Genomic DNA, 26,308 nt, shown 5'->3' with positions numbered 1-26,308 from the left:
GTAAGTCTACATTCCTGGAGCCAAGGCCGACATCTTGTACCAGACTCTGTTATCTCGTAGCCTTGACCAGTGTCTGGCCTAATACAAAAACAAGGCCTCAACAATAAGAGTAAGAGAATAAGAGCAGAATGAGAGTACACTGATGAAAATATAATACAAGGCAAGTTGTTACTGCGCGTATTTGCCAGCACGCTATGTGATTAGCGACGGTGTCAAGGCAGCATCGAGCGACTCGCGTTGTTGCACCCTGCGGGAGGTATCTCATCTCATCGCGGGACTCCTCTAATGACAAAGCCCACCGCCCACCGTTTGTGATCTGAGCGTCTGCTGAGACGATTGCCGTAATTACGGCAATCTGTCCCGCGCGCTACGGGCTGGCCCTGCAGGAGGTCATAGAAAAGCGCGTCTGCGTCCTTCATGACTGAATTTGAGTGTTTGGCGCACTAGGCCGAGCCTTGGCTCGAGTTTGTTTGTGGCTCCGGATGTCGCGAGTCTCATTTATATTTTTGCGCCTCGATGCGGTTGGTTTTGCCCTGGCCAAAAAAACTGCTGCGTTAATCTGTGCAGAAATTATTAATGGGCGTTTTTAGATGGGCATTTTCTTCCTGGGTTTTTTTTTTTTTAGGGTAGGTGTCTTTTTTTTTGTGTGTGTGATTTTTATGACTACGTGTTTTTAATATGAACTTTTTTATGTGCTTTTCTGTGGATTTCATTTTTTTCTGTCTTATTTATGTGTGACTTTTTTTTTTATCAGGATTTTTGTGTGTGATTTGCTTTTATGTCTAACATTTGCAAACCATTTCCAACTGTAGCATTCTAAAAAAAATAAAAAAAAAATAAAAGAGCTGGCGTTATCCTTCCAAGCAGTCACCACTCATCCTTCATTCCACGACAATCAATTAATATTTACCAAAATGTATCCTGCAAAAATAGCAGATGCTTTCTTTAACCTATCCCCTCTCGCTTTGCTTTCAAATATCATGGATCTGACGAGAAAGTATGCCCCCCCCACCCCACCCCCTCGAAGGAACAGGAGCGTGGGATTAAAAGCGACACGCAAGATGAGAGCGCCGCTCAGCAGGACCGCAGGGGCATCTCGCTCTTTTCACGGCACTGCTGCTTCTTTTGCATCCAAACATGTTTACGTTGCAGAAAGAGAAAAAAAAAAAAAAACAGTAGCACCGCTACTAAAACCGTTAATATTGATATTAGCGCCAAGTGGCAATAAACAAAAACCTGGATTGTGGTCATGTATAAAACATCTCTTAATATCATTAAACAGTGTGTCAACAAAAACAAGATGAAGACATTTTTCAAATATTTTGGGACATGAATATAGTAGCTGACTCAAACTCAGTGACATCATCAATAACATTATCAGCACAAGGTGATGGAACAAAAGCAACGTATTGGGTTGCTGGTTTTGATGGTTCGCCCGGCCGGGGCCAATAAGTAGATCAAGGCGGTGTCCCAATACTTTAGTCCACCCCCCCCCCATTTCCTTTGCTCGACCGACACTGTGCCAGGCAGGCGCTTTTGTCTTTTTTTCGACCTTTTTTGAGAAGCTGCGGGAAGGCAGACAAATCAAAACAGCGGAAAAGGGAAAAAGTTGTCAGTTGTTGGCGGAATATGGAGATGCACTTTCAAGTCGTACAGAGTTTCCTCATTAAAAAGGCATCTGCCTGACAAACAGCTGTCGCGCCGTCCATCATTTCGCCTTGGCTCCACTGGAACGCGTCTTCATTACGTCCGCCAGCGCCCGAAACGTCGCTCTCGTCGCCGTCAAAAGCCATTTTTTGCAAAACAAGTGGCAGATGCCGCCGCAACAGACGCTGCCGCGGCCTCCTTCGGAGACTCTTCAAAGCTTGGCGAGCACTCCGACAACTTTTAGATAGATAGATTAGGTAGGTAGGTAGGTAGGTGGACAGATGGATGGATCGATGGGGGGTCTTGTGGAGGGTGTTGATGGTTATGATCAGATCAGGATTTGTTTTTTTTTGTTTTTTGTGGCTATTCATTTGATTTTCATTATAGCTCGTTTCAAAAAAGTTTGAGAAAAGCAATAGCAAACGCCCCAAACGTCTTCTTTGACTGTCCGGAATCCACTGAGCAACATCGCTGCTGTTCACTGCAGTCATGGACAAAATACATTTTTGTTTATCTTTTCCACGTATGACAAGTCGATGTTTACTCTTAATCAAAACGTGTTTGCAAAAAAAAATAAAAATAGCGCACAAGCCCGGAACAGGAAACGTGTTCTTTGAGTTGACATTTGTTGAGCGGTCACGCAAGAATCCATCAAATCCATTTCTTCCAGCTGTGGAGTCTTCTTTGTGGCGGGTGCTTGCTTTTGCACATTAGCCGCCGCCGCCAGCCGGCATTAGCTGCCGTCAGCTGGCGTTAACCGCCGACACCTAATGTTAGCCGAGTCCTTCACGACACACTGGAATCATCCGCATCATGTTGAAAGACCGTTTCCCAACGTTTGCACAAAGACACAAAGCCAACATTGACACTGTTGAATATTTACACGCGTGTCCAACTATTTACACGTGCCACCCGGCGTGTTTGGTGAGGACGTCGGCATGCGCCCCCTCGTCGCGGTTCTAAATGAAGTACTCCTTTGGGTTGTGGCCCGAGGCGTTCCGGGAGTCCGTCTGGTGATCAAAGTCCGAGTCCTGGGTTTCCTCTCGCTGGCCGTTTTTCCCTTCCTGGTTCCGATACGTCTCCTTCCGCCGGTACAGGAATTTGGCTGCTGCAGCCAGGCCAGCCACCGTCACAAAGACAATGGCGGCGATCACGCCTGCCAGGAAGAGTCACGCATTAAGAACAAGCGTCAACGCGAAGCCCGTCGGCGACGGATGCAAATATCCGGTACCTCCGATGAGCGCTGAGTCGCCCCGCGTGGAATTGACTAAAGGCTGGCCAGAACCAGAAGGGTCTACGACCGAGGAAGCGAAGAAGAAGAGGAAGAAAAGAGGAAGAAAAAAGAGGAAAAGTTAAAGAAAAGCAAACAGAACGCAGATGTCTGACGGGGCACAAAGCCGCCAGGCGGAAAATAAACCGACCAATTGGACAGAGACAAGACAGATGCCGCGTAATTTGATGATGTCATCATGATGCCTGCTCTTCGTTCTCACCCGACAGGTGTGGCGTGTTTTGCGCGGCGTAGGGATCAGACGCGGGCGGCGAGGCGCAGTTGGAGCGGCGCAAAGGCCCGCTGACGTCCACGCTGCCGCTGTGAGGCCTGAGCAACGCCTCCTTCAGGGGGCTGAGGGAATTAAAGCGAACCGCCGCCAGACAGCCGCTAAAGCCCAGCGAGGACAAGCGGACCAGCTCCGGATCCACTTCGTCCGTCTCTGCCAAAATGGAGAGCAAAATATTCGGATGACATCTTGCCCTTTTTTCCTGAATCCTCTCCGCCTTTGCTTATTCTCACTTTCTCGTGACTATTTTGCAAGTGGCGTTTGGCAAACACGAGTGACACGTGTGGCCTAAAAGCTCCCGCGAGCCCAAACCCTCCATCATGGCCCGGCCACCCGGCGAGTTGGCGCCTCCATTTGCGGTGCTGATGGATGACGGTGTTGGCGGCAAGCGACAGAAAGTCCACTTTGTCATCGCTTCTCCCCCATGACAATTTGACAGCAGCAGTTAAAAGACAAGTGGAAAGCACGCTGAGGAGAAAATGTTAGCCAACTTTAGACCTTAACAGGCCACTTGTTTGGCTGACAGGTCGAGATTTATCGGACCGCCACTCGGAGACGTGACAAGAAGTGCACGGCTGTTGAGACTTGTCACGTTCAAATAATGAAATGCGTCAATTTGTAAATGTAGTCCCATCCGTCTTGTGTACGTATCTCCTCACCTTGTACTTTGCCGAGCAACAGTGACCTGATGCCATTGAATTCGCTGTCGGACGTCAAGTTGAATTCTTCTCTGGCGCTTTGGTCAATCTGAAAGAGAGAAAGGCGACATGGCTTGACGTTCATAGCGACAAAAGTGATTTTATGGTTCACGACGTACTTGAAACGCGAGCGAGGTGGCTCTCAGCGGTCGACCGTGGGAGCTAGAGAATACGCCTCCGCAGAGTTCGAAATTTACATGAAAAAGCATACAATAAAGTTCTCCACTGGAGGTGATTTTAATGAGCGGCAAAGGCCGTCTGAAACATTTAAGGCCGTACAACAGGAAACAAACTTTTGACTGACGTTTGACTTGTGTCAAATATCACTTGACTGCTTTTATAAATTGAAGGTTTTAGCTAGTGCAAGTTCTGTTAGTGTGTGGTGGTGGGTTGTTTAGCTAGTGCAATTTCTGCTAGTGTGTGGTGGTGGGTTGTCTAAGTTTGCTTAAGTCGGACTCTAACTTTCTTTTCTACTTATGGGAGTTTTGTGGCAGCCATTTTTCACCAGCGTGCCAAAACAAAAACTCTAATTTTGTGCAATTTAAGGATAATCATCTGTCCCCGTATACAAAGCTCAAATTTGATAACGCCCTTGAAGGACCCTGGAAAAATCAACCTCAAATAGGCACTCCGAACCTAAGTGGCAGAAGCTCAGTCAGTCAGTCAGACAGACGGACGGTGAACTTTTAACTCCGCCCGAGACCCTGGCACAGCAGACTTCCCCTGCTCAGAAGTCCGACACCGTTTGTTGAGCTAAAGTCTTAAATCCTGACAGAAATCTTTTAAGTTTCTTCTTCAAACGGGCGACCCAGACGAAAAGAGTGGCAGCTGTTTTGAAATCGATGCCCCGGGAGCCGTGATTGGCAAGAGGTTCATGTGGCGGGAGAAGGTCACCTTAAGTTTCATCTTCTGACAATTAGAAGATTCCCCCCGTTACGATAAATAATTCCGCCAAGTTTTACGTCAATCTGAGAAACTGCTGTTAGAGGCGGTTTGGGGGAGTCACATGATCTGTGTTTGTTCCATTTGTTTTTGTGTTACCTGCAGAGAAACGACATCCATCACTCGGCTGACCAAGACCGTATGCAGATCTCCATCGGCTAAACTCTTGGCTTGGCTCCTTAATACTTGGCCTTCTTTGCCGCCATGGAGCTTGTAGCGCACTTCCAGCTTATCTGCATGCAGACACACACAAAAATAAGTGACGCACACATGCAATCTGGAGCTTCTTTATCTTACCCAGGCATCCCTTAATATTACAAAGTTGCATCTTTTATCTGAACGATGAATCTCAATGAAGAGCTTTGCGTATTAAGGAGGATTAGTGCTCATTGCCTATCATTAACAGTCATTAATTTTGCTAATACTACACCGGTGTTAAGAGGAAACGTTCGGAGGTCTTTGAGGCAGCGTGGGGATATAAAAAAATAAATATTGTTCTTCACACGGACTATTTAGAGCTGCTTTCAAACACGCTAATTAATCCCGTAAAGAACAGCGCCGGGCCAGGAGGTTATTTTTATAAGGGCAAATGGATGAAACAATACACCGCCTGGAGAACCCCACCAAGATTTTAATAGCCTACTTAGCATGCCACGTTTGCATTTAGAGCTATTTTACTAGCGTTTGATTCGGCTCCCCTTTAAAAAAGACAAACTGGAATCGCACCCAGTTGAGTGAAGACCTCCGCCAATTTAGCATTGCTTGTTTGTTTTGCATGTCAAGTTTGCGCTTGTCTTTTTAAATGCAAGCTTTGTAAATGTTCCCAAAATAGCGACACCAATTTGGAGTTTATCTGCAAACATGGTGTTGGGGGCTCATGTTTATGAAGCGTCCAAGCAAATGCAAAATGGCACCTTCAAACCAAAATGTCCAATTTCAGGCATGGGTCCTTGAGACCTTTTCATGCGCCTTGCTATGCTGGACATGTCCTCCCAATTTTGGGTTGATCGTCGGAACTGGTGTCGCGATGATTTTTCCGATTTCCCAATGGATGCGACTGCATGCAAATTGGCTGCTTGAAGCACAACGGCAATCTGGCGCTTCAACATGCGTCCTTCAAACTTTTCGATGCCAAAGACACGTGCGTGTGTTTTATGTTCACTGTTGGAACTGGTGGAGTGCTAACTTGTTCCAACTTGGATGTGACTGAGCAAGTTCCGGGAGGTCACATTGGGGTCCTTGAAAATCCATTTTCACCACAGTAAAAAAAACCAAAATCATTCCTCACCATATTTGTTGATGAGCAGCGCCAGGTACTCTCGCTGGTGCGACGACACGTAGAGCAGCAGCGCTGGACTCTGGCTGGTTCGAAAGCTCAGCGACACGTTCTCTGCTCTCAGGCTCAGGTCGGACAAGATGGAGGACGGTGCAGACAGCTTTGCGCTGACGTTGCCGCCGTCCCGCTCGAGGGCCTCCATCTGGAAGGCGTAGCGGACGGATGTCGTCGGCTTGAAGACGGCCGAGACTCCTGGAGAGAAGACGCGGGTTTAGTGTCGCCCATCTGTCTGCTTCCAAAATGGTAGCTTTCTGTTTGCTCCTTCCACACTTTTTTGTTTCTCCAAATTATGATAGAGATTCCCCCCAAATTTCATTTCGCTCAAACTGGCAGTTGAGAAATTTGATAGCAATCAAAAAACAGCTAAAGTCTACCTTGGAGATGTTCTACATAAGCTTAAAATGGTCATTTCTGACCATAATGGCTGACTTCCTGTTCATGTTCTTGATCCTTACTTTGTGGATCTCTTCGTGATCGACAGTCCCACCGAATTTCAGCCTGCTAAGCAAAACTGGTTTTGGGTCTCATCGAGTGGATGCTTACCGACGTGACAGAAGACTCCGTCGTAGGCCGACTGGCGGCAGTCGCAGCGGAAGCCATTGCTCTGCTCCATGCAGCGGCCGTGGTTGCGGCACAGCGCTCCGTAGCTGTCGCAGTGACCCGGGCAGCCGGGCCGGACGCCCGGCGTGATGCGTGCCCTCTCCTCCAGGTCCAGGGTGACACCGTTGAGCTGCAGTGAGCGGATGCAACCGCGGAAACCCTTCTGGCGAGACGCCGTCCCACCTGGACGGCCACATTAGCATTAGTGTGAGATTGCTTTATGATTTGATGTTGTTTTTGTTTCCTTCAGGGCAAATGACTTTGACTGCACACCGCTTCCTCCTCAACCGTGACACAAAATTATTTGGACCTCTGCAACTTTGAAGGTATTTATCTTGTTTTCAGCCGTGCAATCTCTGGAGGATTTATATCTAGGTTCTCTTTTGACATTTTTTTGCACAATAGTTACAGCAGTCTTTTTTCAACTGGTTTTAGGATGTTTACAATCTTATTTCAACCACTTACTTTGAACTTTAGGAGGACTGATTTTAATTTCTTTCTAACTTGTGTAGCATGAGGGAAATTTACGGTAGGAAATTCATCACTCCTGTGGCACGGAACGTTTCCTAGTCTGGCAGAATCTCTGGGATCAAGGTTGGCCGTGAATAATGATGTTCATATCCTCTCCGGAAACCAAATCCAGAGTGCTCAGGTAAAGGCGTTGAGCGCATTAGTGGCTAAAAAAATCAATATTTACCGCCGCAATCTGCTCACTTGTTTGCTGGCTTTTTGACAGTGAAGTACGTGCTGAGATTTGCACAACAATAAAACCTAAACGGAGGATTTCGTTTTGTGAAGATGAACAAACCGCGTCGGCGAAGCGTTGATAAACAGAACCCTGGCTGTATTGATGAAGCTTTGTCGTAGCTTGTTAATGGCTAATTACATGACGGACTGATTAATGACTCTGCCCGTGGCTCTGCCGGTTCAATTAATGATTATTTTAAGAGCCTCGCAAGAATAAATCACATTGGGAAGTTTATTAGTGCGCCGTGCTGACCGGAGCATTTGACTTATTTGTTCTGGTGTTAGGGAGATAGGGACGCTAAGCTAACCAACCTTCCACTTTTAGCACGGTACACACTTTGGCGGGCTCACCGATGAAGAGCTGGCTGTTGAGCTGCAAGTGAACGTGTCCGTCGGCGGGCGCCCTGCAGGTGGCAGCCGGCATGGCGTCCAATCGCAGCGAGGCCTCTTTCACGTTGCGTTCCACGCGAACCCGATGCCAGCGTTCGTCGTTGAGCGGCGTGCTCGAATCCACGGCAACTTCCAGAGGACCGTTGCCCACGTCGAAGGAGAACAGAACCTGGCTGGGAGCTGGTGGGGCACAACATGGTGAGACCCTTACATTTGTTTCGGAACCAATGCCATGGAGTAGAAACTACTATGAGCATCTCTATCTATTGTTTGAGTTTTCTATAACTACGGAGTCCCTCAGGGTTGACTCCTAGGGCTACTTCAATTCTTTTCCTGACACGTGACTTCCTTTCTGCAAGCATTGAGGCGGGTATCAGTGCACCAGCTCGAGCCTCCGGCGCTTGAAAAAAAGAAGAAGCTTTTCCGTATTGTGTGACCACTTTCATTTACGCTGTTGATATAATTGCCTCGGGCCCGTTATGGATCGCCGCGTGCCCGAGTGCCGCCGGAGCGTGGCGGCCTCCTGAAAGATTTAGCAGAGTGCTGGCCAAGCAGAACGCCAGCGGCGGGCGGGCAGGCTGGCGGGAGGAGAAGATGAAACAGTATTGCGACTCGCTCCGTTTCTCAGGAGCCCAGGAGCGGCAGTATGCCAAGCTGGAACTTGGTGATTTCCCCCGGGCGCCTCTACATTAGCTGCTGTGTTTGTCCCCTCCGTTCCCTCGTGGACCGCGGCGGCACCACAAATGAAAGTGCGCAGACTCGTCAAAGTTTTGCGTCGTAAACAACAGTCACATTCTCATGCAAAGGAAATGACACCCAGAAGGCCCTTTCGCGAGGCTCGTCAAAGCCCTCTCTTCTCGTCTCGAACGGAGGATGGGAGTATATTTGGTGATACACTGTAAACATGAATGAGGAATCCAGCACTTAATTGCCACAAAGGTATTTGTCAATATAGTGGTGCCTTGAGATCCGAGTTTGATTCGGTCCGTGACCAAACTCAAAACATTCAAATTATCCTATGGAATGAATCAATGATCATTGCATTGACCCCCCCAGAAAGGTTTTGATTCAGATTTTTGATTTTATAGGGCACCAACTCACAGTTCAGCTCAATGCGTATGAAGTCCTTGATACCCAGGTTCTCCAGGAAGACGCCAGAGGGAGCGCTCGTCTTGAACAGGAAGGAGATGTCGGCACTCAGCTCGCCGTGGAAGGTCGGGAAGTGGAGGTAAGACGTCTCCGTAGCGAAGAAGGCGGCGTTCCAGAAATTCTCTGAGGGGAGGAACAGCGTTGAATTGATGCATCCTTTCTCTGCATGACTTATTCATTTGCATAAGCGACTGGACTTACTGTCGCCATGGCAACGTAGCGGCCCCACCCGGTAGGCGGCCTCCGAGCCAGGCCGCCGCGCGTCACCCAGCACCAGGGACCGCACAGGGAGGCTCTTCTTGTCAGTCACCAAGCCCGAGTCCTCAGCCCTGCCGGAGGGAAAATCATTTTGACAGTTTTATGCCAACAGTTTTCTTATTCATACGTATTCTGCGTTAATTCGACCCAAGGTAGCTCCGAAAGCTAGCCCGTTGTATCGGATATTGAAAGATTTAGCCACTGGAAAAAGACGTTTGAGCCGAGGCGTGGCGGTAAAAGGTCAAGCGAGTCTTGAATAAAACAGCAGCTTGCAAAGAGCAAATAGGTGGAGACTTGCGGGGAGTGTCGAAAAAGCCTTTTGTTACCATTCGGCGGCGTCAGAGTCGCAGTTGCAAGAACGTTTGGGGTCGGTGCAGTCCCCCCGCAGGCCGCACGCGCACTGCCCGCTGCCAGGCTCTGCTCCGGCCCAGTAATTCTGACGTCCGCCCGGAGCGGCACCGCCAAGCCACCAACTCAAGGCTGAGCCCTCTAGAAGTTGAACAGAAGATATTCCTTTATTGAGCCCACACAGGGAAATAGTTTTTTGAACTCTTTGTTTTCTTTTCAAGATCCTCCCTTGTGGGCTCTTCTTGTTTTCACCCAATTGATTCTTCTTTACAGACTCAGCTTTTTCCACTCTTGCAGTTGGCTGCTCTTTTAGACTCTTCTTTCCTGACTCATCTTGTCTGGGTCCTTTCTTTCCTTAGTCTTCTTGTTAGATGGCGACCGCTAAACAAGAAAGGATGACCTCACCGGGAGTATTGAGGAGGCGGGACCTCCTGCAGCGGTAGGTCATCTCCTGTTGGCAGTGATCCGACTGCCCGATGACGGCTATCAGCTGCTCCTCGCTGGCGGAGTAGTGCAGTCGCACGAGGTGCTGATGTTGGCCGCCAGACGGCCTCACGGGGGTCAGCTCGCTGTTGTTGTGTCTGATCTCCAGCCAGGTGTTCTCCTCTGCTGCATAAAATGGAGGATCGGGAAAAAGGAGCACTGGCGTGTTGGCGACGCAAACAATGCCAACGCGCATCACCTGTCATGTTGCAGTAAACCAGGTGCGGGCCGATAGGGCCGCTGCCGTCCACGTCGATGTAGAAATAGCCCGACGTGTTGCCGTTGTGCTTGTACGCCTCGCACGATTGTTCGTACACCGCTAGGAGGGAAGCCGGTTGAGATATTTAAAGAAGCTTGGTAATTGCATTTTTGCCTGAAGCTTTTAGGTAATATTTGGGGTTACATGGCGGGGTATTTTGTCAAATTTAGTGGATCCTCTAAAATCACGCCCAAGGTTGAAAAGTGTCTAGAAAGATACACTATGAAACAGAATTTTTTTTTCCAGCTATATGTTTTTGTTATTTTTACAAACATAGAAGACGTACAATCTTTCATGTCGCTAAAAAACTTATTTTCAGAAATGTTTTCTAGTTTTGGGTGAGTTTTTGGATCTTTTTTTTTTTCTTCAACCTTGAGGAGTCAGTGGCGGTCAATCTTTTTTTGGGTCGCTGAGCAAAGCAACTTAGAAGAAATACGCCATCTGATCCAGATGAAATGTTGCAGTGGGCTGACTCGGGCTGAGCTTGCAGGGCCACTTGTTTATTTATTCTTTTTTTAATTTAAGAGACTGTCCCCGTAGTGACTCACAGCTGTGACAGGTGGCACCGCTGTAGCCACTGTCGCTGCAGTTACAATGGAAATGCGTCCAGGATTGAGTGCAGCGCCCGCCGTGCTCGCAGCGACTTGGAGAACACCTCAAAACACACAAAGACATACGATAGATAAGTTTCTTTTTTTGTGTAGGGTTGCAAAACGTTTTGCCAGCTTTGGCCTTCCTGCGTGAAGTTTCCTCCCACATTTCGAAAACATACAAGCTGACTGACTACATTTTTTTACAAAACTGTATTTGCGAAAAGCTTGCCTTGCTTCTCACCCTTAAAATGAAGTCTGACCACTCAATTTGAGTTTCAATTGAACTTTTTGTTCATTCGAACAAACTCTGGGTGATGTTTTGTAGCAGGCGCGCTGGAGTTGCAAGACCGGAGGTTTGGCGCAATAATAAGCTGCCGTGGAGCATGACTAGCGCGCTGACCCCTGGTTGCAAAATGACGTTTTCCACCTGACTTGCGTTCAATTCAATCAGCGCGATCAGCGAGCATACGGCTGTGAACAGCACGACGGACGCAAAAGGAAGGCGCCGTGACCTCGGCAAGGACGCCAGCTCGCTTCGTTAAGTGTTGGCTCCTTTATTCCCGTCACGTTTCCAGACGCGTTTTTTTTTTTCTTTTTTTACAACCGACTGCTTTGATAATTACGAACGTGATGTTAATTGAGCGACAATTCAGCAGCCAGAGCCAAGTAAAGGATTAGTTCGGCATCACTCACTCCGCGTGACGTTAACGCCAGGTACGCTGAATTGGACCTTACCTGTCGATGATGCCGCACATGTCAATCAAGAGGTCGCTATAGTTTCCCAGCATCCTTTGCTGCACCAGAATGAGATCCACTTGTTGCTGCTCCAAGGTCAGCTGGCGAAGGCAACCCTGGAAAGAGGCAAAGGGGTTCCGGCAGTCCTCCCGCCCGTCGTCGTCCGCCGGACAACCTTCAACGAGACCACATCGAGAGTACCACCACGCATGAGGGGCGCCGACGTTCGCTTACCGCCGAAGAAGAGGTCCCTCTCGACGGCCACGGTGAAGGAAGGACTGGCCTGAGCCACGTCCACGTTGTCCACGCAGATACTCAGGTGCCCTCGTCTGGACTTCAGATCCACCGAATGCCACAGACCGTCATCCAAACCGGAGCCTGACCGGTCCCAGTTAAGTGCTCAATGCATCACTCTCCATTTTGTCCGCGTTACGTCATGCTCTGTACTGACCTGCCTTGAGCTCCAGCAGTACCCTGTCAGCCTTCCGTACCAGCAGCCTGAGCCGAGCGTCGCTCAGGTGCACCCAGACAACACCGCCCCGCTGAGGGAGCCGGAAGGTCAGCAGCAGCCCGTCTCGGTTCCACGTCCTGAAATGGAGTCCAACGGAAACTCTCTCTGCAGGTACTGGGGTTGCGGCCCCAGGCAACTGGAGGAAGCCTCGGGGCCCGGGAAAGGTGGCGGCCACGGCTGGCGTCTGGTGGGAGCATGTGAAGGTGACATTGCCCTGGGAGACGTCAAATAAAATGGTAAAAGTATGAATATTAATCAGGGGGGGAGGCGTGTCCGTGTAACTTGGGGTCACCGTCGTCCTCATCAGCGAGTCTCCTTAAACGTGACATTAGCATAACCGTGAGCAGCCAATAGCATTAGTAAAGCAATAACGGGGGAAACAAAGTCAAACAAAAGACAAATTGTTTCTGGTCAGCGGATTTCAATTAACTGGCATGTGACACTTTATTATTTTTTTTGAGTCATCATCCACTATTTATATTATTGCTATTTATTTGGTCGCTGTTTTTTTATTGTCCCCTGCATTCTGCGGACAGTCACAGACTCAATTCGAATTCATGAAGCTCATGGAAAGTCACCTGATGGGGGGCAAAAAAAACTTGCAAAGTCACCACACACACACACACACACACACACACACACACACGTAAAACAGATTGCCTTTGTGCTTTAGAAACTCAAAGAGTCTCCATTGCAGCATTAAGCAAGCATGCAAAGAGCTCCACTTTCTTCCTCCACTTTTCATCTTTTTTTTTTGTGTGAATTCGTCGAGTCGAAATGCTCCCCAGTGCGTCTGAATTTTAAAACGTAAGGGAGGTCCTCGCGGCCAATATGCTGAGCGACGACGTTGCCCTCACGCCTCATTTCTCATAAAAAGCCGACGGGGGACAAACAATCTATGAATCGACGCAGTCAGTCGGCAGGGCGCCATTTATTGAATGACACTGAGATGGCGACCAGAAAACGCAAACATTTAACATCGTGCTGAATGTTTGGACTTGTATTAGAATTATGGATGGTGCTTTCAAGTAACCCACAGAGAGAAGCTACGTTTGCGCGTGCCTGCTTGACAGCATTTCAATTCGTCTCGATTAATTGACCATTTGTGGAAGTGGGGCAGTAATCTGCAACTTATTTTCTTTTTTTGTAAACCTTGAAGAGGGAATCCAGTTCTTAAGATCGGTGGCAAATTATCATGATTGGGCCAATAGGGCAGTGCCCCACCAAAATCTCCATCTACACAAGGATTGATTACGAGACATTCGAATTTTTTAAGGACCTCCATCATTTATTAAAATGTTACTGGCTAAATGTGAAGCCAATTAGAACAAATGTGAAGCTCATCACTGTCCGTCCGTTTGACGTTTGACCTTATTAGGAACGCCGTCGTGAACTGACCGAAACGGTAGCTCGGCGGTCGCCTTGTCTGGCCATCGCAATCAGGTTATGCCGGTTGTACGCCAAGTTCTCCAGGCACCCTTGGAATCTCTCGTCAGGAATGTCGAGAAATCCCCCCACGCTCAGCTGGAAGATGGAGTATGTGTAACACAACAGAGTGACAAAGAGACAGATGCAGGCAAGGGGTTTTTGGGGGACCTGTTGGACGCGCCAGTGGAGGAATTGTGGTGGTAAGTCCACAATCTCTGTGTGCTGGTCCACAGTGAGGTTGCAGCGGGCGGTGTGACATTCCATGGCCACCAGATGCCACTGTTGGTCATCCAAGAGGCTGCCTAACGAGGCCTGCTGACCAAGACCGGGACTTGAGGTCCACGCTAGGAGAAAAAAAAGAATCACATGATGTCAAGGTGGTTTTACAGTAGGACCCCACCGGAATTTGTTTATGATTTGAATTAAGTGGGGCAGTTTCTTGCCAGATCTCACAGGGGGTTCCCTAACCCTAACCCACCAGAGACAAAAGAAAAGTAGGCCCATCGGAAATCATACGCACTCCATTCAAGAGGCGGCTGATCCGTTTTCAATTTTGGTGGAAAAAATTTGCACCACTTTTGTGATATGATCTGTCATGTGGATTATTTGTAATCTGTGTGGTTAGAGTGCTAAAAAAGATAAAATAGAAGCACAGCTTTCTGACAAGACATCAAAAAAGTTACAAGAAAAGTTTTGTGTATTCTGAAGGCAATGTTGTCTCCCAGCAGGAGATTTAAACTCGGGTTGTCGTATCTCATTTTCATCATCACAAAAAGATTAAAAATTGAGATGCGAAGCCAAATATTCCGCCGTTCGTGCCAAACGTGAGACGCTATAAATCTTGGATGAGCGTCGGCGGCTCCAAATTAGCGGGCCAGGTTCCCCGCGGTCCAGCTCTGTGGGGAGACCCAAGTGAGGAAAAGCTCCCGAAAAAAAACCAACGCAGTCGTTAAATATGTATCCGCTGGTGTTGAGGGGGCCCGAGGGGGAGGAGGATGATGGACAAAAACATCTTCATCTCAAAATGAGGAGGCGGGAGTTTGTCTCTTTGTCAACAACTTATTTACACTCTGGGAAAGAAATAGCTTATTTTGTCAATGAAGCCAGATAACGAGACTCGCTGTTGAATGAAGTGAGGAGAAAACACGTGGTCAGTAGCACTTTTGGGGGACCGCCACACAATATTGACAAAATTTGTCATTATTATTATTTGCATTGTTACCTTTCTGTTGTTGCCCCGTGACGACCACGCCGACTTTTCCGGCCCTGAGCTCCAGGGCGAGTCCGAGTCCCGAGGCAGCTCGGGCGTGCAGCAGCGTCCCACCGTTCTTCAGACTCTTGAAGTTGAGCGACAGTCGCTGCTCCTCGCCCTCCTTCTCCTGGCTCCACCGGTACGCCACCGCCCCGCCCTCGCCATCCAGCGACATCACGTCAGAAGCTGACCGGCGCCAAAGGATGAGGTCATCATTAGCAGAAGGAATCGTTCACAGACCTGTCTTGAAAAACTAATTTGAAACCTGAATCATGCCCCAAAACTTCAAAAGCCCACTTTGAAATTCTCGCAGGAAATACTAAGCTTTTTTTGAAAGCCTAACTGCAGTTCAAAAAGCCCAGTTGGATACTCTCGCCTTTTTTTTAATCCCTCTAGTTTGTAACCTTACTTGTTTAAAACCCTCAACGCGGCTTGCAACCTATTTTCAACCACGTTTGAATCATGACGCCAAGCTCCAAGCCCTAATTTGCTTGCTTTCCGGCTCGCCTTCAATAAAATATGACGACGTGCCGTTTTAAGAGATCGAGGCGAGAAGCAAAGGTTGATTGCGCGTCTGTTGAAAACAAAACAAGATTGAAACAGGAAGAGGTGTGATGGGAGGTTTTTAATCTTCCCACATGAGAGGCCGACGGGCGTACGGCGGACGACTCACTATACGGGCAGCCGTAGACCTCCAGCCGCAGTCCGATGCGTCCGCTGGGGTTCCAGCCCACGGGAAGCAGGCGCAGGAAGCGAGCGATGGCCGACTGCCGCAGCTTGTGCTGAACCACGCTGTCTGCGTTGATGTTCCCTGAAAAAGACTGCACAAGCCAAAACAAAAAATTCGCTAACAACGAGGATATCCAGCCATGAAGGCAAGAACGTACCCCGATGCTGCCCTCCAGCCGGTGCTGCTTCCAGTAGTGACCCGAGTCGCTGAACATGAGCAGATAGGACGTCAGCCAGTCCGAGCTGCCGTAGCGTCCCTGCGTGGACACTGCCGTGACGGTGGTCCGCTCGCCCAGGTCCACCTCCAACCACTGATACGAGTCTGAGGCCAGCGGGGACCAACCTCCCGCCCCTGACGACAAAATCATACATCGGTGCCCCCAGCCCAAAAAAGTGACCTTGCACTCGGTGCGAAAGGTGCTCCCCGTTCATTAAGGCCGGGAAAAGGTTTCAACTTTGAAAAGACTAAAAGGTCAAATGCTAATCGGCTGGCGGACGGCTGGCAGATGCTTTGACCTTTATCGGAAAACATTTGGCGTGGGACATTTGAATGCCGCCTGCACATTCCACGTACGTAAAGGCAGTTCCTCAAATAGGAAGCCTCGTTTGAGCAAATTCAGTGACACCAGAAACATCGGCATAGTTTTTAATTGAATGTTTACAATTCATGTCGTTTTAATTTTAACTGCAAATCTAATCAGATTGAATATAATTGTCATTATCTTGAGTCAGAAGGTATTTCTTATCTTAATTGCAGCAGTTTTGTGTTTCAATATAGAATAACGGTGTGTACTTTTTGGGATGTTGGCCAACATGCTTGTTTGGAAGGTTTCCCTGCTTTCTGCCCAAATCCAAAGCGGACACGATCGCGGGCAACGGATGCCGTCAGACTGTTTAGCCGGCTGCCCTTTGCCGAACATGAATTGCGAGTCTATCAAGTCGTCGCCGGCTGACACCCGACGCTTCTCAATTTGTCTGCTCGGCCTTGCGGAGCGAAGCCCCTGTAACCTCCAACAAGGAGGCCGGGCGGCACGGATGGACGACTGCCGAGACGACTTGGCTCTCGGCGTGCGGCTCGGATAGACGAGTGCCTAACGAGACACTTAATAATGCAAAGACATTCCAGATGCCGCCGCAAAAGATAACCGGGAGAGTGAAAAGAAAAGACGATTGGTCACCGAGTCTCGAAAAAAAAAAAAAAAAGGTTCTCCAGCAGGGGGTGCTAGTAATCACGGGATGCTTCATGCGCCTACCTGTAGAATAAGAGATCTCAGTCGTCCATTTTGTTTGTTTTACATTAGGGTCCCCCCCCCCCCCCCCCCGCGTTCACATTTCGTTTTACAATGGAGGACTACATATCCAAACTATTTTCAACGATGGATTTTCGGTCGAAGCAAGAGGTCATCAGTAAAGGAAGCGCAACACCGGAGTTAAAAGGTACGTTTTAGGTAAGTTATTGATTCCATGTGCTTTATTGTGTGTTTTTATGTGTGAAAACTGCTGATATGAGATTTTAATTAAAATTGTTCACACTAAAGCAGCGTTCCCCAACCTTTTTTTTGTGACACGGTTAGGTGCCGGACAAATTTTACCGGGGGTGACGTCACCGCACGTCACTGAACATTTGGCACACGAGCCAGATTGCTATGCTAGCGGCGCGCTAACGTTAAAGTGGGCAGCAATTACGGCAAGATCGTTCAAACGAAAACGGGGGAAAGAAACAAAGTTGAGATATCATTAAAGAAATCAATCATAGACAAAATCCAAGTTTGTTCAGTTATTTCAGGTATTATAATGATGCCAAACATGTATTTTATTCTTCTTACATTTCACTGCTAGCAGTCGTTTTTCCACACGTTTAAGCGCGTTAAAGGGTGACACTGCAACGCGACGTGACAAACGACAGCGACTACCGAACCCGCCTGCACTTTCCACTGTGCACTATTTGGCCCGTAACGCTCTAATGGAGCAAGCGGCATCTGGAGCACATTAACGGCCTGCTGAGGGGAAACTTTCACAGGTAAAGAGACAGAGATATTTTTTACAAGAGAGCTTTTATCGGCTGCAGGAGGCCACAAACATCGGATCGATGCTTCTGCCAACGTGGCTCTGCCAGCACATTTGGTCCATCCTTGATTTTGCCCCCCCTTTTGTTCTTGTTTAGCTTGCCTCACTTTGACGAAAATCGATGCCCCCCTCCGGATCCAGCAGTTCCCCTTAATTTCCTTTATCACTGCTGCAACAACTCCTCCACTTTGTTTTTCCAAGACAAACTGGCAAGTTTGCCTTGCGCAGCCTTACGTCGATGCCAATTGTCACAGTCTTTACTTTGAACTGAAATTCAGATGATAGTGCTTCAAGGATGCTTATTAAGCAAGTCACAATTTAAAACTGAGCCTAGTTTTCTTAGAAACATGTCTGTGGCGTTCCTCCCTGAAAAACACAGTATCGAGAATGAATGGTTTCATTTTGAAAATGTTATTTATGAATGTGCCCCACTGTGATGTCACTGGGTGAAGGCAAAGTATGTGTCCTTTAAATTCCACAATAGTGTTCCATAGTGGAGGTGGAATGATAAATGAAAGACAATGCTTGAGGGCTGGAGTGGAGATCAATTGATAATTGTATTTCCGTACGCGAGCAGAAAGACAATGTGGTCACGGTGACCTTGCGGAGGCCATAATTGCCACTCACCATCTCGTCTGTTGAGCTTGGCGAAGACGGGAGCGTGACTGGCTGACAGCTGGGAGGAGCTTTGGAAGGCCGTCGGTGGCAGGGTGGACACCAGGGCGCTGTCGCACGCCTCTGCGGATGCAAAAAGCAGGCATTTATGTCCCGATATTTTTGCTGAAATTCCCCTCTGAGGTGTGTGTCCAGATTGGAGGTCCATTAAAGAAAAATACTCGCTCTAGTGTTTAGACATCACAGACGTGACCCCGACTACTTCCTGGAATGTCAAGCGACTGCGCCTTGCTGCCTGTCACAGCACTTGCACTTTTGTTTTCTTTTTTAAGAGGCAATGGAGAAAATCTTCTCTCTTCGTGTTTAACATTCCGGACATGTGCACGACAACACTGGCGGGAAATTGAGTTGTCACTTTTTCAAAGACTGTCCTGGGAAAGATTTAAGGAAATGATGGTTTTGAGCAACGGTTCAAAGTTCATATTGGGATTTCAAGGCTTGCATCTCGATAGAGTTCGGGATTCGGATTAGGGTTTGAAGACAGGATTAGGGGTTTTCAAATTAGGTTTACAGAGTTAAATTTCAGTTTCTAGACTTGACTGACTTGACTTATTCAAACTTGTTTCAAAGTTAGGTTTGCGATTGGCTAAAAAGAGCCCGCACGATGCGACTCCTTCATCTCACCATTAGACATTTCAAATCCATAAACACGTTTCTTCCACTTTCTTTTCCACTAGTCATATTAATCCATACATTTTTGGTGAAGGTCAGCCTTTTACATAAATTGCGTGCAATCAAAATGTCGGATGTAAAAATTGATCTTGGCTCTGCACCGAGTGTTGCATTTGGACGCTTTCTATTTTGTGTAAATGCCAAACAGGAGAAAGAACTCGTCGACTGTAACGTATTTGTCTCCCATAGCAACGGAAATCATTCATCTAATCGGTCGTATCACTTGCACAGTATCTAGCCAGCTCTTCACATTGATTTGTACGGACTGCGTGACGATCATAGTGCGACCTTTCTATCGATATCCATCCATAACGTAAGTCGTTGCAACAAAACAAAAGCGATGTATCACACTTAGTCTCCAATTTTTACTTTCTATATTCCCACCATCGGCTCAGCACTTCAAAGTTGGCAAATGTCACAAAAGAGTTGCTCCAAAGTTGAGTGGCAAAAAAAATAGATTCAAAATGATTTTGCCCAGCGTTTGAGGCTTCTTAAAGCGCCCCCCCACCACCACCCCCGTGAGTGAGAACTCGCGGCTCATTGTCCACTTTTTCTTTTTTGAATAACAAAGAGCCCAGAGGGTCCAGGACGCAGGCGGGCCCCCTGAATATAGATGAGCTCCATCCATCAACTCCAACAAACACACACACAAGGTCTTGCACTTTGCCGCTCTTACGCTGAATTAAAAAAAAGAAAGAAATTCTCACAGTGCTTTGCTGCTTTTAGGGCTTCATTCCAATCACGTTGGAATGTTGTTTTGGTGATGGCACTCGGGCAGAAAACATCAATGCACAACTTCTACCTCAGATACTGCTCGCAAACCACACTTTTATCTTTGCGGAAAGGAAAGGGGGGAAAAAAATAGACCACCTGAAGAATGTCATTAACTCAGTCAATATTTTTTTTAGGGAAAATGGTGGAATTGATCTCTGAAAAGTAAATCTAGAAAGAATAAGTTCTAACATATTCTAATGTCACGAGAAATTGTAGGAATTATTTTCTTGAAAATAATGACCCCAAAAATTGAATCAGCAACCATCAATTCAATCACAAAGTCTCATGAGAATATCGTTGCAATCTCATGCACATTCGCTCAAATTTCTTCTAGAAATGTTTGAATCTGATTAGAATTTTGTGCACCTTTGCCACTGGCTGTCAATTAATGTATGTAATCTGACCGCGAGTTGGAAGGCTTCATGCCGCGTGAAACAACTCCGATTGCCTTTAGCGCCGAGAGCTGATGTAGCTCTTAGCGTCGGCTACTTCCTCACATCATCTACATTCCTCGAGTGTGGATGGAACAACCTGATTAAGACTGCTGCATTATTCAGCAGGAGCCACCGAGTGTGTGTGTGCTTGTGTGTATGTGTGCGTGGCCAAAGCGTTAATTAATTAATTGAAATGCAAACAAACAGCCCAAAGGTGAAGACACGGCGCTGGAGTGCTCGCCTTATCGTTTCATTAGCGCCAGAATTAGCTAGCAAAGCGGCAGGAAAAAAAAATGTAATTACTGCAACAAGCTACTCACTCCAGACGCTCGCGAGCTTGCTTATTTGAACGAGCTCCTAAGTTATTTCAATGGTTCACTATCGCAAATGAACGTACTTCAACAAGCTACTTAAATGACCGATCTATTGCACTTAACGGGCTTCCAACTTGTTACTTATCCTAACTTCACTTCAAGTAGCTCGTTTAAAAAGTTCCCTCCTCAGAGGAGCATCTTCAGCTAGTTTGTCGTCGTTCGTGTCTTACACAGAGCAACGTCATCAAACAAATTGATTTGGCTTGAATAATGTTGAGAACTTATTAAAATGGTAACGATCCACTGTCAGATTTTGAGCTGTTTATGTTTTTGGCGTCCTACGTAATTTATGTGAGGAGGACATCTTGTATGAGGATCGATTGTCTCACACCAGCTCCAAAGAAACATCGTTAAAAAAGGACTGAATGATGTGTTATTTCTCAATTAGTCATGCATTTATTTATTATTCATGTGTGGAGAATAAAAATGCAAACGACGTTCATATTCTGCCGTGTTGGCTGTCATCATCGTCGTCACGCTAATGCGCTAACTGCAAATGCGCACAGAGAGGGATGGCATTCACAAAAACAAGAAAGTCATTGTGCAGAGAGCTGTGCTAGCATCAATTATGAAATAAGTTGAAAATAGGCAACCTTTCAAGAAGATGAGTCTACCTTGAGGTGGATGTTCTTTGGTTGGTGATTGCCAGGCAGACTTCACAATCTTTGACAGTCTATTAAATCGGAAATTAATATTGCCCCCCCCCCCCCCAAATCAAAAATAGAGCTTGCTCAAATCACGTGGATTGTTTGCTGTTAGGTGAAGTTCACGGCCTCTCGCGTGGGTGCCGACGGGAAAAGAAAACAACTGGAGATGTCTTTTTCCCAACGAAAACATGATGAATAGCCGGCGGCAAAGTCTTGGAGGTCATTCCTCTTATCAGGATCATGTCCTGGTCCGCTGGAAACGTCTCCAACGTCATCCCAACCTGACTGATAATAAAATCTCGGCCTTCCCTGACTTAATAAATCCGCCTTAGTCCCCTCGACCTTGACTTGCGGCATTCTCGCACTTATTTCCATAAGTGACTCTGAAGAAGAAATATGAGCACAGAGCAAGCATGCTCCGGTGCCACTCTGTTGTTTTGTTCAGTTGGAGGACGCTTGATGATGAGCTGCGAGGGTTAATGGAGGAAAGCTAATGTTCCCCTCAAGCTTCCTCGCTTTAAACAAGCAACTCCTTGAAGAAGTGCTTGACTTTCCGCCTTGAGCGTGCCGGTAATTACTCTCGAGAACAGGTAGGAGGGGTTTCCGTGGCTTCTAGGACGTCGACGTTCTTCCGCTGTTTCTAAAGACTTGCTAACGTAGGCCAGGTTTCAAGAAATTTCAGCGCTAACTCAGATCATTAATATGACTTGAAAATGTAACCCCTGACTCCATTTTCGCTACATAACATTGGATAGACGTGACTATCTCGTGAAGAACCACAAAAAAAGCTCAACGCCTGAAAAGACACGGGAAGCCCGCCATGTTTGTTTGATGCGACATTGGTTAAGGCTTGGCGAACACAGCGGCTCAACGCTTGGCGGCTTCCCGCCGTCACAATCGTTTCTGGGGTGTCACTTTCCACGACATTGCTTTGTTGTTATTAGCGTTCAGATTCCCACTCCCGAGAAACGGCGTCTTCTTGATTTGTTTTGGCAGTCAGCCACCATTTGAAAGCTTATCCTACGCTTGGTACCAGCACAGCGTTAGCGTTCCATCCTCAATTTGACGACTTAGCCACGATGACCACTTTGACGTGGACGCCAGCAACCAAACAGCTTTTAACCTCGACAGCTGGCGGCTGTCATCCACCCTCGTTCCTCACCTCAGGCGGCGAAGGACCGCCGCTGCCCGAGTTGTGTGCTATTATAATCCTAAATGGAAATGAGAGGGGAACTCCGTAGGAAGGCGCGAGCGAGTGAGCGAGTGAGCGTCGGCATGCAAATGAGCGCAGCGTGCGGCGCCATTATCTGTCATTAAGCTGGAATCAAAGTCGTTTGCTCTTGTCGCGGAGATCTGTCAGCGGGATGGGGTGGAGATGAAATGGAGAGAGAAAAGTAGATCATATGTGAAGATGATGACACGCTGCAGACTGAGTGTGTGCATGCTTGTGTGTGTGTGCGTGTGCATGACCTCGCCGATCAAAAGCTTTTGGTTCCAACCTCGTCACACGTAAAAATGAAACCCTGTACGACCACTGAGCCGTGAGAATTGATCACGTCACTTTTTCTCGCTCACATCCTCGCCGTTTTATCCTGAGCAAGATCATTTTTTTCAAATAAAAGTCTCCCAGGAGAAAACGTTTCCAATATCGGACTACCCTATGCTGGAATCATTTCCGGGGGGGGGATGAATAGCTTCACTTTTCACAACCTTGTTTGCAACCTGATATTTTTATTTAATGATCCGATTATTTTATATATGTATTAGCATTGCACAAAACAATACTCAAACGTCAATACTCTGATGGCAGCCTTCCCTTTGCCGTAATCCAATCCATCGGAGAAAATATCAATATTTAAATAGCTGTACTGCAATAGCAGCTTTCCCCATAATGGAATCAATAGCGGCTGCTCCGATATCAGAGGAGGAACCAGCCGCCCACATATTGAACTAAAGAATTAGAGTTCTGCTACGTCAGCAGTCAAAATCACTTCACATTGTCACGACTGTATGTGGGTTATGTTGATGGCAGCGTCTTAGTGTTCTCAGGCTCTTTTTGATTTATTTATCATCATGAGGGCTGAGGTCACAATTTTGTGCCTTAGCTTTCCTCCTCTGTGTGGGTTTTAATTTTAATTCCACCGTAATAGCATAACAGTACCAGCGAAAGGCAGAAACATTGAGCTCTGACATCTATATCTCTAATCCTTGTGTTCAGGCAGTGATCACAAAAAACGTCTTTTATTGGAAAATAGCAACAAAACCAGCTTCGCTTAGATTGGAAAAAAAAACCCGACACTTTACACCGATTCCAGGCTTTCCAATGCCAAAATCTATCCTGAAGAGAAAATATTGATACTGGAATAATCGTCCTCCAATAGTACTCTCACTCACCAGTAACCTGAGTGCGCGGAGAAAAGTCACGCGGGCACGGGGAGAACATGCAAACTCCACATATCAATATAAATAAATATCAATACTGAAATATTAAGACGGCGATACGGTTTGCTGCAGAATTATAGCAAGATATTGAAGTAATCCAGGAGTAAGGGTTGCAAAAAAGGAAGTATTCATTATTCCTCGTGTCTTGTTCCAAATGTGTCACTTTGCTTCTTCATTTGTCAGCCTTGAGGCAAATCAGAACTTTTTGCTGCATTTTGTCAAGTCAAGCTGTGAAGAAAAGTTTTTGCTGTCTTTGCCGCCCCCTTGCGGCCAAGAAAGAAACACATGCCCTCAATAAACAGCTTTTGTGTTTTGTTCCTCTAGAGCGGGCAACACACACACGCGCGCACGCACACACACAAAAACGATGAACAAGAAGATGAAACAAATGAAGAGAGCGAGAAGAAGAGGAGGAGGCTGACGACACATTTTCACACTGAGCCGGTGGAAGAGGAGACATCAAATGGACGCTCAGAGGAGAGAAGAAGAAGAAGAAGAAGAAAGCGTAGATGAGAACAAATAACGTCCTAGATGCCTTGAACTTTTTTGCATCTTGAAAAGCTACCTTCTAACCCTCTTGAGGATGACTCACCCCTTCGCACGCAAGAGAGGTGAAGATGACGACCAACGTCGATAAAATGCACCCTCATCATTTGCGTACCTAACACAATTTCGAGATCCAAAGCTCAAACCTGCATCTATTTTGAAGATACGAGGTTCTCCTATGCATATCAAACATCAAAGATGATCAAGTCCAACATTTTGATGGCAACTTTCCCCGACTCGTATTTAATGCACTTTGCCGCTTCCAAATCGTGCAAGTGCACGCACGCGCAAGTTTGCATCGCGAAGCGGACCGAGCGAGCGTCGCCTCGCAGCTGCCGCACGCCGGCTAAGGGAGCTCGGCGGCCGGTCGCGCTTGCTGCGTCTCCCCTGTCCCCCAACGGAAGGCAAGAAAGAAAAAGTGCAAAGAGGACAGCAGCTCACCTTGCGCGGGAGTCCCGGCACACCAGCGCAAGCCGAGCGCAAAGAAACAAATCCAAACGGGGGCGTCCATCGTGATGACGGGATGAGGAGGATGGTGTCGAGCCGTCTCCTCCTTGCTTCTCTTCTGCTACTGCAAGTGTGCGACGGAGGAGGAGATGTGAGGGAGCCAGAGAGAGGGGGGGGGGGGAAGAGCAGAGGGAGATAAAGGAGAGTAAGGAGAGAGACCATGCAAGAGCAAAGAGAGAAGCTAAATGGGTGAAAGAGGATTTGGGAAGCCCAAAGACGTTGAATGAAGGAAGGGAAGAGAGGTAGAGAATTAGCGACAGTTGAATGTAGCAAGGAAGGATGGAAGGAAGCAGATGGCCATTGGGAATTTCGTGTGTTTCCCCGAACGACCCTGTCCATCTCTGAGGAGACTTGCCGATCGTGCAACAAAGCACAAAAGAATCACCAAGTCTGCCATTGGAGGTAAAATCATGCCCAGTTGCAAGATTCCTTCTAGAGAATTATTTCATCAGTTGGAAGAAAAAAAAACAAAAAAGCAGAACGATATTTTGAGTCATGTCCCAAAATGTCAAGACATTCTGCCAGTTTGGTTAGAGTGAGCTGGTTTTGAGCATTTCTTGGCTTTTTTTTTTTTTTTAAAGATCTTCCTCCTGGAAAACATTTGGAGGCGAGCTCGCTTCTCTAGACATTTTTATGCAATTTACTTGAGCATCTGCTTGCTCAAATAACGTCCCCCTTGTGTTTCTGCATTATTGCTTGAGAAGAACAAACAGATGAAAGTCAATCCAAAGACTTTACTTTGTTTGTGTGGTGAAGGGGGAGAAAAAAAAAATCAAATGATGATTTTATCCCCCAGCTAAAGAATGTTTGCGCATCCATTGGCTATCTGATTGCAAAAAAAAAAACGGAATCAGTCAGGTTGCAAATGTGTCCGAGGGGCTCGATGAAGATGCTCGGCTTTATCTGAGCGGGCCAAGCGTCGGCGCCGCGATAAGCCTGCCGTGTTTTCTCCGCGCCGCGTTTTATCTGGGATCAGACGCGCCTAAGACCGTTTTTGTCAGTCCAGAAAGCCCGCCGTCTTCAGATTCCTCCTTTTATGGGAAGCGCCGTCGATACTTTCTGCTTGCCACGGTGATTCTGAGGACAAGTTAATAAAGTCAATAAAACAAGCGACTTGCTTTGTTTTGCTGAGCTCCAAATCTTTCCCAAGTTAGCATCACTTAATTGTAAGAGAAATCTCCATCTATAGCTCTGTTTTCATTTTGGACGCCTGACTTCTATGACACATGGCAGGTGTCGGTTTGTCCTCCTCCCGCCACTTGTCACGTGTGCCTCAGCTCCCGTCACGTTCCTCCCGGCGGGGTTCCTTCCCGTCACAGCTGACAAGCGCCTCGTCCCCACCGCCATCAGCGTCCTGGAGGAAGGGAAGGAGGACAGAAGGAGGTGTTGTCGTCTTTCAGACGGCAGCAACAAAGCCCGATGGACTGACCTCAATCTGGCGCCGTAGCTGCGACGTTCCGCCTGCATTACAAACTCGACGGGGGAGGAGGAAAGCATCACCGCCAT

At 47.3% G+C, this 26,308-nt stretch overlaps 1 protein-coding gene across 1 annotated transcript; it reads right to left on the bottom strand.

The window, feature by feature from the left end:
- Positions 1 to 1,252: 1,252 nt before the first annotated feature.
- Positions 1,253 to 24,857, bottom strand: cntnap3 (contactin associated protein family member 3). Its single transcript, XM_061296223.1, has 23 exons — positions 24,737 to 24,857; positions 18,359 to 18,469; positions 15,609 to 16,016; positions 14,906 to 15,121; positions 13,852 to 14,027; positions 13,654 to 13,779; positions 12,196 to 12,469; positions 11,979 to 12,122; positions 11,745 to 11,919; positions 10,965 to 11,071; positions 10,357 to 10,476; positions 10,080 to 10,280; positions 9,653 to 9,815; positions 9,270 to 9,397; positions 9,021 to 9,191; positions 7,881 to 8,099; positions 6,726 to 6,965; positions 6,135 to 6,374; positions 4,946 to 5,079; positions 3,866 to 3,953; positions 3,141 to 3,359; positions 2,879 to 2,941; positions 1,253 to 2,803 (listed from the first exon to the last, which is right to left on the bottom strand). Exons 1-23 carry the CDS (start codon positions 24,804 to 24,806, stop codon positions 2,607 to 2,609), a joined length of 3,990 nt encoding a protein of 1,329 aa, XP_061152207.1. The 5' UTR covers positions 24,807 to 24,857; the 3' UTR covers positions 1,253 to 2,606.
- Positions 24,858 to 26,308: the final 1,451 nt, after the last annotated feature.

The sequence above is a fragment of the Syngnathus typhle genome, linkage group LG13 (genome assembly GCF_033458585.1).
Source record: "Syngnathus typhle isolate RoL2023-S1 ecotype Sweden linkage group LG13, RoL_Styp_1.0, whole genome shotgun sequence".
Classification (NCBI taxonomy): Eukaryota; Metazoa; Chordata; class Actinopteri; order Syngnathiformes; family Syngnathidae; genus Syngnathus; species Syngnathus typhle.
This window is presented reverse-complemented; position numbering and strand designations above follow the sequence as displayed.